This window comes from Salvelinus fontinalis, chromosome 12, assembly GCF_029448725.1.
Source record: "Salvelinus fontinalis isolate EN_2023a chromosome 12, ASM2944872v1, whole genome shotgun sequence".
In the NCBI taxonomy this organism is placed as follows: Eukaryota; Metazoa; Chordata; class Actinopteri; order Salmoniformes; family Salmonidae; genus Salvelinus; species Salvelinus fontinalis.
Window position 1 is genome coordinate 5,593,074 of NC_074676.1, and position 14,360 is coordinate 5,607,433.

The window sequence follows — 14,360 nt, forward strand, 5'->3', positions numbered from 1 at the left end:
GAGGGACAGGGACAGGAACACAGTCATGATTTGGGATCAGATCAGCATAGAGAACTACTTATGGGCCTCTGGCTTTTGCATCCTTGATATTTATTTATGTAATTGATTGAACCTTTTTTTTAACTAGGCAAGTCAGATATGCAGACTTTGTTTTGTGGTGTGTGTGACGAGGCTGGCGTGTGCGCTTGTGTGTGTACTCACGGGATGCCGATTTCAAACAAATTATTCTGGATGAGTTGCTTTCCCAACATGGTGATACTGAGCTGAATACACAACTCCATCAGACATCCGCCATGAGCACACTGCCGAGGGAAAAAAGACTAGTTAAACCCTTCCGTACTGTAACACACTTCCATTACAGAAAGACTAACACGATAAAAGACAAGTACTAAGGATGGGATTCAAACCAACCCAGATTTACGACTTCCTCACAGCCACAGGCAATTTCCCCGACATTCAAAGAGGTCGAAGTTCACTGTAAACACTGCGCATCGGCTCAAGAGAGACAATCGTAGTCGTTTATCCGTGTTTGATTGAATCCCAGCCTGACACTGTTGTGAGCTTTGATTGACAGCTTCAAGAGAGCAGCACTCGAATCATACAGATTTATTTTGAATACGTGAACTCCGAATTTATGTTCCTAGGTTAACTAACAGGGTTTAATTCATAGCCATCTGCTGTTAATAACATTACACTTCACTATGCAATATGATAAAACGTATGAAAAATTAAATATACCTGTATAACATGGCAAATAATGTGGTAAATCTTTAACACAACTCTCTAAATTACTGTTCGTGGTGCAGAGTTCTCTCAGAGACTGAGAGGAGGGTTGATAGTGAAAAAGTGTTTAACCTCTTCCATGCGGTACGACTCAAACACATACAGATAACTTCCAGGGCGTCCAACAAGCCTGTATGAGGAGACAGGAGGAAGGAAGTTGGGAGAGGCAACACTGAGAGGAGTTCTACGACCTCTCACGGACATAGACTGTGACATTAAAATAGCACAACATGACATGACATAAGATAGCGTAGCATAGCAGAAAAGCATTGCATAGCGTCCCATTGCGTCCTACCACGTCACATTACAAGCTCGTACAGAACAATTGAGAGTAGAGAGAGAGAGAAGCTGCGGGGACTCACCTGCCTCTGAAGAATGCTATGTATATGATGGGGGTGAAGGCATTCACAAACTTTAGGATGAAAGTTTTGAATATCAACCTCTCCTCAAAGCTCTTGTCTGTCTTTGGGACCTCTGAGAAAACAGGCAGGAGATGTAGAGACGTTAGTGAATAACGTAGAAGACCGCTGCTGCTCGAGACTTAACACGAAAAGAGTATAGTAGGATCAGATCTAGGACTAGAGAGAAAGCGGAGTGTTAGAGGGTTTCTTTATAAGCACTTTGTGACATCTGCTGATTTAAAAAAAAAAAGGGCTTTACAAATACATTTGATCGATTAGATCATTCAGCACACCAGATGACGGTACGTTTGTTGTCACTTAGATGCAAGTACATTTTGGAGCTATTTTCAGTTGGAAAAGTAGGTAGCACGGTGATGCAGTACACTGGCCTGTTGTTAGAAATGAACAACAGAAATCCTTGCTAGTGGTGACACAGCTAATCGGGAAGTTGGTGGACTGTCAATGCAAAATGCACACTTCACTTTCTGTAAATGGGTCTTGCCCGAGGAATTGTTCAAACAAGTTGTCAGACCGACCTAGGACACTGATAAATAGAACCCAAAATGCCTTGTTGATAGCTTGGAACAGTCTTTAAAAGCACATTAAATGTGCTATATGCATGTATTGTTATTACAGTATTGGAATTAGGTTGTCAGGCTGACATCCCGAGGACATGCAAAGATAGGGAATCTTTCTTCCATGACTTGATTCTGTATACCATGTACTGTACTTGCTAGTTACTGCATGTGCATGCCCTACTTCTATACAAGTTGTCAGACGTACCGAGGACAGTGAGCCAGCGGGCGACGGCTCCATAGACCTCGTCCAGGATCAGAATGACCACTAGGTTGATGATTGCGGCGGTGGTTTTTACCATCAGACGGACGTTGGATCGCGTCGTGGGGTTGTTGCTCATGTGCAGCGCTGCCGTGATGGAGATCCGGTAGAGGATGACCCCGAACACTATAGCAAAGGTCACCCCGATCTGGAAAGAGGTAACAGGGATAAGGCCTCCCGACAAGGTCAATCTTTTCCAGCGTGCCGTCAAACACTTAGGTACAGTATCATCTGTTACACAGTTTAGGAATTGTAGAGCTAAGCCCTTAGATCAAAATATCGACTAAGTTAACGTATGGAATTGTTTTAAGATGGTAATAAAATTCATAATTTATCCATTTGATTTAGAATTTTAGGACCACTGTAGGTATAAAAATATATACATACAAAATAGTTGATGAAAATTTGACCTTTACTGCTATAGCCCATAGAAACACATTGAATAACACATTTGTGCATGGCAAAACAGACAGTCAGAAAATAAATCACAAGAAATAAGGTTTCAAAGTGTCTGTCCCATATCTGAGAGATATAAGAAAACGTAGGAAAAATAATGTTTCGACCCATGTTTACTCACGTTATTCGTGGCACATTTCACCCCCTATACACTTTTTGCCATTTTTATAGCCCAGTACTGTGTTACCTTCAGACCACTCCCCTGAAGCCGACACCTTTGTGAGAGTCTCCCCTTTCGATATTGGTGACATATTAGTTTGTAGCTCCAACGGTTTCGGTCTGGAGAGACGGTTTTGTGAGAAAACCTCTTTGAAATGAGGACATCCATAACAGAGAGTTCAGACGACTGCCGTAAAGTTTTTGGATGTCGTAGAGCCAAACCACCAACACTGACTTGTTCACGAGAGTCTCATCTGTCGATGGCGGTGACATATTAGTTAGTAGCTCTGTTCAGGTTTTACAGACGAGTTTGTGACGATATTCTTGTCTGGATCCTCTCATGTGTAGAAAAATACCGCTTTCACAAGCCCCATGTTATGGAATAGGCACAAACTTTATATCGCCGGAACGAGGGGATTGAGTTGCAGCCACTACAAGAAACGGTAAGTCTATAGAATAAACACACAGGGAGCTATTCAATATTCTAAATGATGTCAATGTTGACGCACACGTTTTTTTTTTTATGAACAATGTACAGTATTAGAAGTCTGTACAATGCATGTGGTTCAATCTTAAATGCCTCATGGCAGTTGTGCTTTGCTAAATGGGTTGGACTCACCATCAGAAGCATCATGACTATGTTGGTCATGTATGCTGGTAAGCGGTCTCGGCAGGTCAGCTTTTCTTTTTCAGTCTGAAAGAGGGGAGAAAATATTAAGATCTATAAAGGTCTAGCCAAGCGTACTGGTACTGTTTGCATGTGGGAAATATTACAGCCAGTCAGCAGAAGAATCCAAACAGCGATGGAGGAGGAGAGGAGAGAGGAGAAAAGCTGGTGTTTTGATGCTGACAAACCATTACCCCGAAACAAACGCTTCATACTGAATTATTCAAGCCTGGAAGTCAAGACGACAGTGTTCCAACAGTTTATTCACTATATTTCAAGCGTTTAGTCATTCATCGTTCTCATCATTCCATTCTCTAGGCAGCAAATCTCAGGCAGAACACGACTGGGTCTAAAATCGCACCTTGTTCCCTACATACAGTAGTGCACTATTTTCGACCAAAGGCCTGTAACAAGCCCTACGGCATCGGTCAAAAGTAGTGCACAGTATATGGAATGGGGTGCCGTTTTCGACGGAGCCAAGTCAATGAAGAGTTCAGCACCTCCCAGCAGCCATTTTGGAACAGAACAGGCTAACATGCTGTCCATGGAAGTACAAGAAAACAAACCATACAGTCTCAATCTCATTACCAGAACATTTTCAACATGCACCAAGCACCAGGCACTATCACTATGGCGATCCAAGCACTATCACTATGGCGATCCAAGCACTATCGCTATGGCGATCCAAGCACTATCGCTATGATCCAAGCACTATCACTATGGAGATCCAAGCACTATCGCTATGGAGATCCAAGCACTATCGCTATGGAGAATTCAGATTCAAGTTACACAGAAACGAACAACAACAAATAAAGTAACAAGAAAGACAAGAAAGAAGAAAGTGCACTGGTTCTGACAGACGGTGACAGAGTGTGTGTATGTGCATGTGTGTGCGTGTGCGTGTGCGTGTGCGTGTGTGTGTGTGTGTGTGTGTGTGTGTGTGTATGTACATGGTCATTTGTGTGTGTGTGAGAGAGAGAGAGAGAGAGAGTGCATGTGTGCGTGTGTGTGTGTGGGAGGGTAGGGGGGGTCTTAGTGAGGGGGCTGTTTAGGTCAAATGGACAGAGATGTCAAGTCCATTCTTACTGTAACCCTTATACGCTATTTGTACTTTACTTGGGAATTGTTGTGAAAATGTGCAATCATCAATCAACATGCTTTACAGACAAAAGAGCAGTTTCTCTCTATTCATTGAAATAGGCTAAACGGAGGTGTGTGAGTAGTCCACACACACCTCCATTAGGCCCATTTCAATTAATACAAAGTGTGTGTGTGTGTGTGTGTGTGTGTGTGTGTGTGTGTGTGTGTGTGTGTGTGTGTGTGTGTGTGTGTGTGTGTGTGTGTGTGTGTGTGTGTGTGTGTGTGTTGTCTAGGAACCAACCGAAGTCTATGTATGAGATGACTGGGATTGGCCTTGTGTTGGACAGAATAGTACAGAGTGTGTGTGGGATAGGTGTGGGAGGAGGCGAGGACACTAAAAGTACCAGTTTAAGCCCAGCCATGGCAGATTGAACTGTTTGCTTCCATTTGTTTGTTGGTTCTTCTGCTATCTCTGTAGGCTTCATACAGTCAGAGGACACAAACACAACAAACAACAGGACAAAGGGGTAAAAGAAGATAACACAAAACACACGCTAGTCATGTAAAGGTGTAAAGACTGTTATAAGACATACAATCTCACTGTAGTCTTCTAAGACCTGTGTGGTACGAGTGTCACATCAATCTACCACAGGAGAGGATTAATCATTATGTAAGGGGCAAACACTTTTCCAAACATTAGGAGTCAAGAAGAGACTGCACATCAATTTACAGAAGAAGTTGGATGACAGTAAAAACCCAGGAATAAGCAATCAGTACCTTCTGTGTCATGTGTTCTTTCTTCAGGGACTTCTGCATGACGCAGAGCTCGTACTCAGCTCTCGGGTGGTCCTAAGGATGTAATAGAGGCAGAAGTACTTAACACTGTATGGGGACTGACTGGGATACATAGAATTCTCCCATCAGGTGCAGAATTTAATACAGCCGTTAAGGATGTGACTGTCCGTCCAACTGGGTCAACAAACCCGGCGTCGAGGTGAGGTTATAAAGTCAAGTCAAGTTCTACAGTATAAAGTAGGTAGAAGATTTTCAAAGACTACAGTTGTCTGCAGTTGCTGGTACCCAGTCAGGTTCTACCTATTTCTACTGAGATGGGTAGGACATTATCACAAAGACAAGGCTGCAGTTGTTGCTGGTCTGGAGCAGCATGGATCTTTGCAGAGGGGGACAGGTCAGGGAGACAGAGAGAGACAGAGAGAGGACTGGCCAGGCCAGGAGATTGTGGGCTGGTGAGCTGGACCTGTCATCCGACTCCAAGGAGACAGGATGTTTCAGGTGCCGTAAGCAGGCCAGAAGCAGTGGCCATTAGGGTTGTAAAATTCCCAGCTTTTATACAGCAACCCCAGTTGGAAGTTAGCAGAATTTTGTAACCCTAGATGGCATTCAGAGAAGGAGTAGTGGTTCAATGGGTCGTGGTAGTTTGTGGGTGCTTTAGGAGGGCGTGAAGGTGTCCATGGACAGTCTGAAGAAGAAGAGCCAGTGTGAGGGGTAGCAAAGCCAGATGGTGACCGAGGGGGAAAAGGATATTTGTGTAAAATGAAATGTTCCAAACCTTCAGCTCTTCCTGTAGGTACCCACGGGGGAAAGAGGAGGACAAGAGAGTTACAAAAATCTCTCAACCTTGAAATCTTTTTGAAAATGGACTTGAAGAAAAAAAAATGATGTCACAGTCTATTGTGCCAGTTACTATTATTGTCTCCAAATAAAACAACACTGACAAGACAACTGAAATGTAGTTATACCACATTTTCTCTTCTATTCCGCTTTCCATGGCTAGTGATGGAATTGTGAATAATTAACTATTTGTGGAGAAAATATTACTGGGCAGTAATAGCAGTATTTTGGAAACAAACAACAACTCCCGGCGTTATTTCGCCAGTCTACAACATGGCGCTCCCATTCGCAAACAAATAGTAGTGAAATGCAAGGCACTAACAGGAGAGCACTCACCTCCTCCTCCTCGAAGCCTGTCAGATCCCACTCGTAGTTGAGACGCATCTGCCTTCTCTTCCAGTGCTCCATGAACATGGCAGCTGCAGAAACACGACGCGGTTAAGAGTTACGCTGAGAGGCCCCTTCAACGCAGGAAGAACATAATCCACAATATCAACAAGATTGTCAGTCCTTCCATCTAGAGTGCTGTCTATGAATTTGAGAAGGGTTACACGTCCAAAGCCTTCGTCCCTCTGCTGTATACCCCAAACAGTGATGGGGCTGCTGTTTTGATCTTTTTCAAATCCCAGATTGTACAGTTTGATGCAAATCTAAAGTAATTCCATCTCCATTTTTATTCAGTAGTTTTTTCAACATTGTGCAGATTATGCAGAAAATTATGTGGAAGGGAGTCCTGCATGGCTCAGTTGGTAGAACATGCTGCTTGCACTGTCAAGGTTATGGGTTCAATTCCCAGGGCCACCCATACATAAAATGTATGCATGCAGGACTGTAAGTTGTTTTGGATGAAAGTGTCTGTTAAATGGTATATTTGTATTAGTTATCAGTGACTCTGGCAGTCCAATTATGGTTCCTCAGCCAGACTAGAAGAATAATTAGTATGCCATAATAAAGGTGCTAAAATTAAGATTGCAGTGATCAATTATTACATGTATAATGAGCCAAATGATCAATTGCCACGTGCGTGGGATGAGGGGCTAAACGTGTCGCTAACTCAATGTGATTCAGTGTGGAGATGACATGGATTGATGGTAGGTATTTTCTAGTCCAGTGGAACAGCAAAAGGGCGGTGGCAGTCTATATGCAGACAGGCACCTGGGGCGATAACATGCTCTACATTTCATCCATATCATGTTCATCCATGAAAGCGTCTTGGCAAGAGTGGATACGCGAGACTGAATGAGCGAAACTGGATGAGCGAGACTGGACGAAGGAGACTGGATGAGTGACCCTGGATGAAGGAGACTGGATGAGTGACCCTGGATGAAGGAGACTGGATGAGCGAGACGCCACTACTCTACTGTTTCCCATAGAGTTGACGTTAAGTGATTGAATGAGAAATAACCCCTATGTGGAGTATGACAATGTGTACAGGTATCTGACTACATTAGGGATGCTGGTATGTACATTTGTGGATAGCCAAACATTTCTGGTCACAATATTGACTCTGACAACAGAGGCAGGGAGGGCATACAGACAATTATTTAAAAATATGTATCATTGAATTACTTAAGTTGGTCTGAAAGGCCCTTTATAATGGCACCTTTAGTCCTAGTAGATCGGTAATGCGCTACGTCCTACTTCCAACAGTGAGGGACGCCACTCTTTCACTCGTTGGACAACAACGACACAACATACTGTAATACTTGAATTGTATACTGTGCTGTATACTACAAAGCCTCATCCACGCCTATCATATCACCACCAGATGATAACGCCCAGTAGTGAAAATAACACACACACACATTAAACAGCAAATAAATCCCAGGGCTGTACCTGTGCCCTCATACAGCGCTCCAGTCTATTGCTTCCTCCCTTCAGTCTCAGGCCTCACAGGCCCAGCGTTACCGTGACACTGAACAGAGCACAGGAATGCACCACCAAAGAGTCCCGTTTTTAAAGTGAATGTGGCTTAATTCACTTAGTGAGACACTGTGCAGTCTAGTCTACAGGGCTTAGTGTTGCTTGGACAGTCATGGAGGGAAAGAGCCGGAAGGAGCGAAAGAAAGAGAGAATAGTGGATGCAGGTGGTCGGGAAATGAACGGAGGAAAGAAAGAAAGAAGACAAGCGGGAGACTAAACATCTGGAAGAAGAAAATAGATGGAGCTGAGAAGAAGGAGTCAGTCCTATTGTTTAGAGCGGTCCTGTGTGGCTCAGTCGCTGCCAACGCCAAGGCCGTGGGTTCATTTCCTGCCGGGATCACATACACACACTAAACACATATGCACTGTACTGTTAGTCGCAGGTGGGAAGTGAACAGAGGAAACTGTCCGTCTGACTGTGCCCTCTAAGCACACAACTACCGCCATGTTTGAACACTTTGGATAAACACATCTGCTAAATGGCCGATGTCATTTTTATTATTACAAAAGTTGAGATGGACGACGGATAAAAATGAACTGTCTAGCTAAGTCCGGAACTGTTACATTTTACTATCATCTTGTCCAAGCAAGAACGGCCCATTGGGCAATAGCCTATTTCCTGTTTTTGTAGTGTGCGGCAGCTTGATGTACAAGTACACCCCTTGGACAGGATGCTAGTCTATCGCCGGGCTTCACAGTACCATCTGAGTTGTTGGTTATTGACTATTGTCCCTGTTAAATGAAGTCGTGCTGTTCTGTTATGTTGTGTGGACGAGCATCTGCCTCTTACCCCAGAGGGCCATGAAGATGGAGAAGAAGACGGTGGCAGGGTTGTCAAAGAGGTGGCTGGCCCGGGCCGTCCCGCAGGCTTCCTTCAGTTTCCAGTAGTTACAGGCTCTGTCACACAGCGGGCACATGGTGATGTTGTTCCTGGGGTGGCAGATCTCCATGCTGTAAAGAGGGAAGATGGTGGGAAGGAGGTGTAGAGGGAGGGGGGGGACAGACAAACAGTCAGCCCTCTTCATCTCACTACCACCAGTGTTATTAGGCCAGCCTGTCAAGCCAGTGTTTCCCCTATATTCCTTTAGCAGCGGTGGCCCGCCACTGCTAAATCGTTGCCGCCACTCCCCCAAAAATATGTATTTGCATTTTTTACATATATATACTTTATTGCTCGTTTAAATGAATAGTGCGATATTTTGGCAATTACTCCCTTTTTCTATTTACTCAGAATGGATACTCACGGACACCGTTTATGTCTCTACATGCAGTTCAAAAGAAGTAGCTAACTAGCATTAGTGCAATTGCTAATTAACTTCCAGTCATTGCGCTAACTTCAGTTAGCAATGGTTCTCGAAAACTACCTTGAACTTCCTCAAACTGCACACAGAGACATACAAATGGTCTCCATGTGTTCATATGACTCTGGGTAAGTAATAAAATAGCGTAATTGCCAAAATCTTGCATTATCCCTTTAAGATTATATTTAACATTATCTCTTACGTTATCCCTTTAAGATCAGTGACAAGTTACAAGATATACTTGTAACAAACAGAGCACAGTGCAGTGGCACGCATTAGTTATATTTCAGATGGTGTCAACATACAGTAATTCCATTTTCCTGCATTTTGGAGTAGAATGTCTTTTAAACAATATCACCAGAAGTGACCTTCTCAGTCGTTCTACAACATCCAACCCCCCTCCCCCGCTACCTTGTCCACCACCGCTGAAAGAAATCCTAGGAGAACCACTGCAAGCTATCGGGACTTTTGACTTCTATAGATCTAATATATTATAATATTATAGTGAATATTGAATAAATCCTTGTAAATATGGTGAATGTACACCTGCCCAGAGTTCGCTGAAGCGACTAGCGATGAAAAATATTTACACGATTAATGTCAGGGATCTGGACTGTGTAGTTTAGTTAGGTCTAGTCTCACGAGCCAGGCTCTCAACACAGTAGAACGCTGGAGCTCGAGGCTAAGTCAAGTGTATTCAGTTCCTGTGAACTCCAGTGGCACAGAATTGAGACACGGAGAGCAGTGTCGAACTATCCTGACTGAGACGAGAGACGTTAGCCAGGGGTGAAGCTTCAGCTCGCCTTGTCGTCTATTCTAACATCAACCAGATGTTGGTCGTTAGAAATCACCTCTTCTGTCTCCGGAGGAACGCGTTTTCTTGTTTCCTTTTCATTGTTCTGGACTGACACACCAAGACTAAGCTTAAGGCAGCAGGAAGTGACCTGGTCTATCTTGTCAATACTTTACTAAACTGCATTATTTATGCTAGCAGGAAGTGAAGATGATTGAAGATGTTAATGACGAGCCGGAAGGTAGGGACAAGACAAGACAGAGGTACAGCGCTTGACAGGTATTCTGAGTGGGAATCAACGTGACGGCTATGAACGCAGAATTGATGGGTTTCAGTGTATTTTCAAACTATTGCACATAAATCGTTTATCTGTTTGCTATACGTTACCGTAATAAATATAAACTGTTAAACCTTTGTCTTAATTCAGTTTTGAATATAAATCGTTTAGATCGTCCGATTGGTCTATCTTTGGCCTGGCTTCAAGTTGTGCACGTGTCAGTCACCATGGCACAGTTCCTTTCTACTGTGTGTCACCATCCCACTGTTAACCAGTCTACAGCCTAAAGCTGTCTGTCACAATGTTTGAAGCGATTCAATTGGATGTCTGATTAGGACGTGAGATCATACCTCTACTTGAGCTATGTCTCCGGGGGTCACTTTATGGGCTTTCCGTTTGGTTTACCTTCAATCAGTTCAATGGTCTTAGGCCCCTTGCACACAGTGAATGAATTGTGTGAATCGTAACCTCACGTAGACATGCCCTATGATTCTGCCGGATAGAACCTATGACTATTTCCTTGGTTTTCTGACAAGCTGTGTATGGGGCCTTATGTTGCTAACCTGGGAATGTTGTTGTCTACAGTGGCACAGCCGTATAGGAACACGATGACTCCCACTAGAGAAGCAGGGATCAGCATCTGGGTGTACAGCCCCAGCCAAGCAAAGTACAGCCCTATCTTCTCCCCAAAGTACTTCCTGCATGGGAAGAACAGAACAATCTCAGCTTTTGAATAGAAGAGAGTAGAATAGAACACATATAAAGTACTTCCTGCGTGATGAACAACACGCTGCATTAGAAAGTAAGGTCTAACACTTTCTCCATGCCGATTTTTGATATTTTTTTTTAGATATTTAGATTAAAACGTATTGTGACGTTTCGATCTGAACAGACATTAATCAGACAGAGATTGAGGAAGAACAGAGCAATCTAAGCTTTCAAGTTCAGTTTCAGAATATGAAACTTTAACTCACCTCACCAGCCCGATAGGCTGGTATTTGTAAAATACACTGTAACTCGCCCACTCCTCATACAAGAGCTGAAACAAAGAACAACACAATGGATTACTTTGAAACCATCACATGCATACGAGGGTCCACACTCAAAAAGAGAGTTTAAAAGTCATTTTTTTGCTTGATCTCTTCATTCAAGAGGCAAACAAGCGTAGAAGAAATGTTTTGGCTGTTAGTCCACCGTCAGAGATATTGCTTTCAAACCAACATGCATTTACGTCAATCTTTCAGCATTGGACCCATCTTCCCTATGACTCTCCCTGACAAGTATATCCGTCTCAGCTCTAAGCATGATTGCTGGAGAGAGTGTGTGAGAACTGTGAATGGGTCTTTTGACTTCTGAGGGCTAAAGACCAGCGGGCCAAAGGGTGAGAGATGGTGAGAGAGCGTGAAAGGCGTCTGAAGCCAGCTCCTTTTTCTTCCTCCAACTGACAACAGATGACAGGAGGGACGAGTAGAGAGACAGTGCTACCGTGATAAAGTACAGACCAGTGAGGTTGTGAAGGGGGAGGTGGGAGGGCTCAAGGGGTAGGTGAGACAGAGAGGGGGAGGGGTGAGGTGGTGAGGAACAGGGGTGGAGAGACAGGGAGTAGGGAAGGTTGTGACAGGGAGTTGGAACACAGTCTACAGTATTGGGGGGGGGGGGGTTGGGGACACAGCTGTGTGTTCCTTCCATCAACCACAGTTACTGTGTGTTACAGTCCTCCCTCTCCTCTCCATGACACCACGCACTCGTTTTCCATCGCAGTATCTATCCATCCGCCGGTGTGTCTCTGATCAACACCCTTCATGCTGGTGTTTCGCTGAGTGACTGCTTTAGTCAAGCGCTAGAGTAGAACTGTGAAGCTGAACATCCTAGCGCAACAATGTCATTATTTTCTACTGAAAGGCTGATTTGTTTTTGACTCCGTCACGTCTCATTCATTTTCGTCTAATTCATAATCTTGTCGAGCCTCTTATGTATCCTCGATCATTTTATCAACCCCAAAAAACAACGGTTCTCCTGATGTAAATCTGAGAGGCTGTCTTTAGAGTAAAGAAGACATGCTGTCCCCAGAAGACCTCCTCTGTTTCTCTCTTTCTCAGCCCCCTCCTCACCAAAAGAAAGTGTTAAACAAATCAAATAGATTTTATATTTGAGATTCTTTAAATAGCCACCCTGTGCCTTGATGACAGCTTTGCACACTCCTGGCATTCTTTCAAACAGCTTCACCTGGAATGCTTTTCCAACAGTCTTGAAGGAGTTCCCACATATGCTGAGCACTTGTTGGCTGGTTTTCCTTCACTCTGCAGTCCGACTCATCCCAAACCATTTCAATTGGGTTGAGGTCGGGGGATTGTGGAATGCCAGGTCATCTGATGCAGCACTCCATCACTCTTCTTCTTGGTCAAATAGCCCTTACACAACCTGGAGGAATGTTGGGTCATTGTCCTTTTAAAAAACAAATGATAGTCCCACTAAGCCCATACCAGATGGTACGGCGTATCGCTGCAGAATGCTGTGGTAGCCATGCTGGTTAAGTGTGTCTTGAATTCTAAATAAATCACACAGTGTCACCAGCAAAGCGCCCCCACATGCTTTGCGTTGGGAAATACACATGCGGAAATCATCCGTTCACCCACACCGCATCTCACAAAGACACGGCGGCTGGAACCAAAATCTCCAATTTGGACTCCAGACCAAAGGACAAATTTCCATTGCTCGTGTTTCTTGGCCCAAGCAAGTCTCTTCTCCTTATTGGTGCCCTTTAGTAGTGGTTTATTTGCAGCAATTCAACCATGAAGGCCTGATTCACACAGTCTCCTCTGAACAGTTGATGTTGAAATGTGTGTTACTTAAACTCTGTGAAGCATTTATTTCGGCTGCAATTTCTGAGGCTGTTAACTCTAATGAACGTATCCTCTGCAGCAGAGGTAACTCTGGGTCTTCCATTCCTGTGGCGGTCCTCATGAGATCCAGTTTCATCATAGCACTTGATGGTTTTTGCAGATTGACTGACCTTCATGTCTTAAAGTAATGATGGACTGTCGTTTCCCTTTGCTTATTTGAGCTGTTCTTGCCATAATATGGACATGGTCTTTTACCAAATATCTCCTGTATGGCCACCCCTACCTTGTCACAACACAACTGATTGGCTCAAATGCATTAAGAAGGAAAGAAATTCCACAAATGAACTTTTAACAAGGCACGCCTGTTCATTTAAATGCATTCCAGGTGACTGCCTCGTGAAGCTGGTTGAGAGAACGCCAAGAGTGTGCAAAGCTGTCATCAAGGCAAAAGGTGGCTATTTGAAGAATCTCAAATATAAAATATATATTTAGATTTTTTTTAGCCTTTTTTGGTTACTACATGATTCAATATGTGTTATTTCATAGTTTTGACGTCTTCACTATTATTCTACAATGTCAAAAATAGTAAAAATAAAGAAAAAACCCTTGAAAGTAGGTGTAGTAGGCGTTCTAAAACTTTTGACCGGTAGTGTATATGCCCTCATGGATGAGGCCCCCTGGTATCGGGTTGCGCCTAGGCGGGTCACATAGTGGATCTCACAGCCATGCAGACATCAGTAAGTGATCTGTGTGCGTGCGACCCAGTTTTCAAGTCTCAGAACACAAATAAACATTCCTTCTAACACTCCCGTCCCCAACACCTCAGTGTCACTATGGGTGAGGCAAGGTACTCTGAAACCAAGCCATCATGTGGCCAGCATATCATTTATACCACATTCAGACAATACCTGTAGAGATAATCCAACTAATGAAGAAAACAATGAGTAGCCTCAGGGAGAGTCTCATCACTGTCTTCACCTACAAGCCTTTAGAAGGCTCTCTCTCTCTCTCTCTCTCTCTCTCTCTCTCTCTCTCAGGCAGGGTCTCTGGCTCTCCACCCTCCATCCTTAACAGGCAGGGTTTCCACCACAAACCATCCTACTGAAATACTGTAGAGGCCATGTCAAAATAACACACTAGACTTCTCTCTCCACAAAGCCTAGTTAATCAACAGGCTACAGACAGGCAGCTTCTTCTCTTGTTTTGTC

General features: G+C 43.8%; 1 protein-coding gene across 8 annotated transcripts in view; it reads right to left on the reverse strand.

The window, feature by feature from the left end:
• The window catches only part of LOC129866692 (anoctamin-1-like), a 64,685-nt gene that overhangs the window by 19,137 nt on the left and 31,188 nt on the right, over positions 1-14,360 (reverse strand). For 2 of the 8 annotated variants that reach the window (XM_055939499.1, XM_055939506.1), the window contains 12 exons: positions 11,284-11,348; positions 10,873-11,007; positions 8,729-8,889; positions 6,352-6,434; positions 5,954-5,965; positions 5,161-5,232; positions 4,788-4,862; positions 3,256-3,330; positions 1,968-2,169; positions 1,146-1,257; positions 856-913; positions 202-302 (listed from right to left, as the gene is read on the reverse strand). In XM_055939499.1, the coding sequence (XP_055795474.1) occupies positions 202-302; positions 856-913; positions 1,146-1,257; positions 1,968-2,169; positions 3,256-3,330; positions 4,788-4,862; positions 5,161-5,232; positions 5,954-5,965; positions 6,352-6,434; positions 8,729-8,889; positions 10,873-11,007; positions 11,284-11,348 (1,151 nt within the window). The remainder of the gene's footprint in view (positions 1-201; positions 303-855; positions 914-1,145; positions 1,258-1,967; positions 2,170-3,255; positions 3,331-4,787; positions 4,863-5,160; positions 5,233-5,953; positions 5,966-6,351; positions 6,435-8,728; positions 8,890-10,872; positions 11,008-11,283; positions 11,349-14,360) is intronic. The other 6 variants (XM_055939501.1, XM_055939500.1, XM_055939503.1 and 3 more) reach the window with 3 other exon arrangements.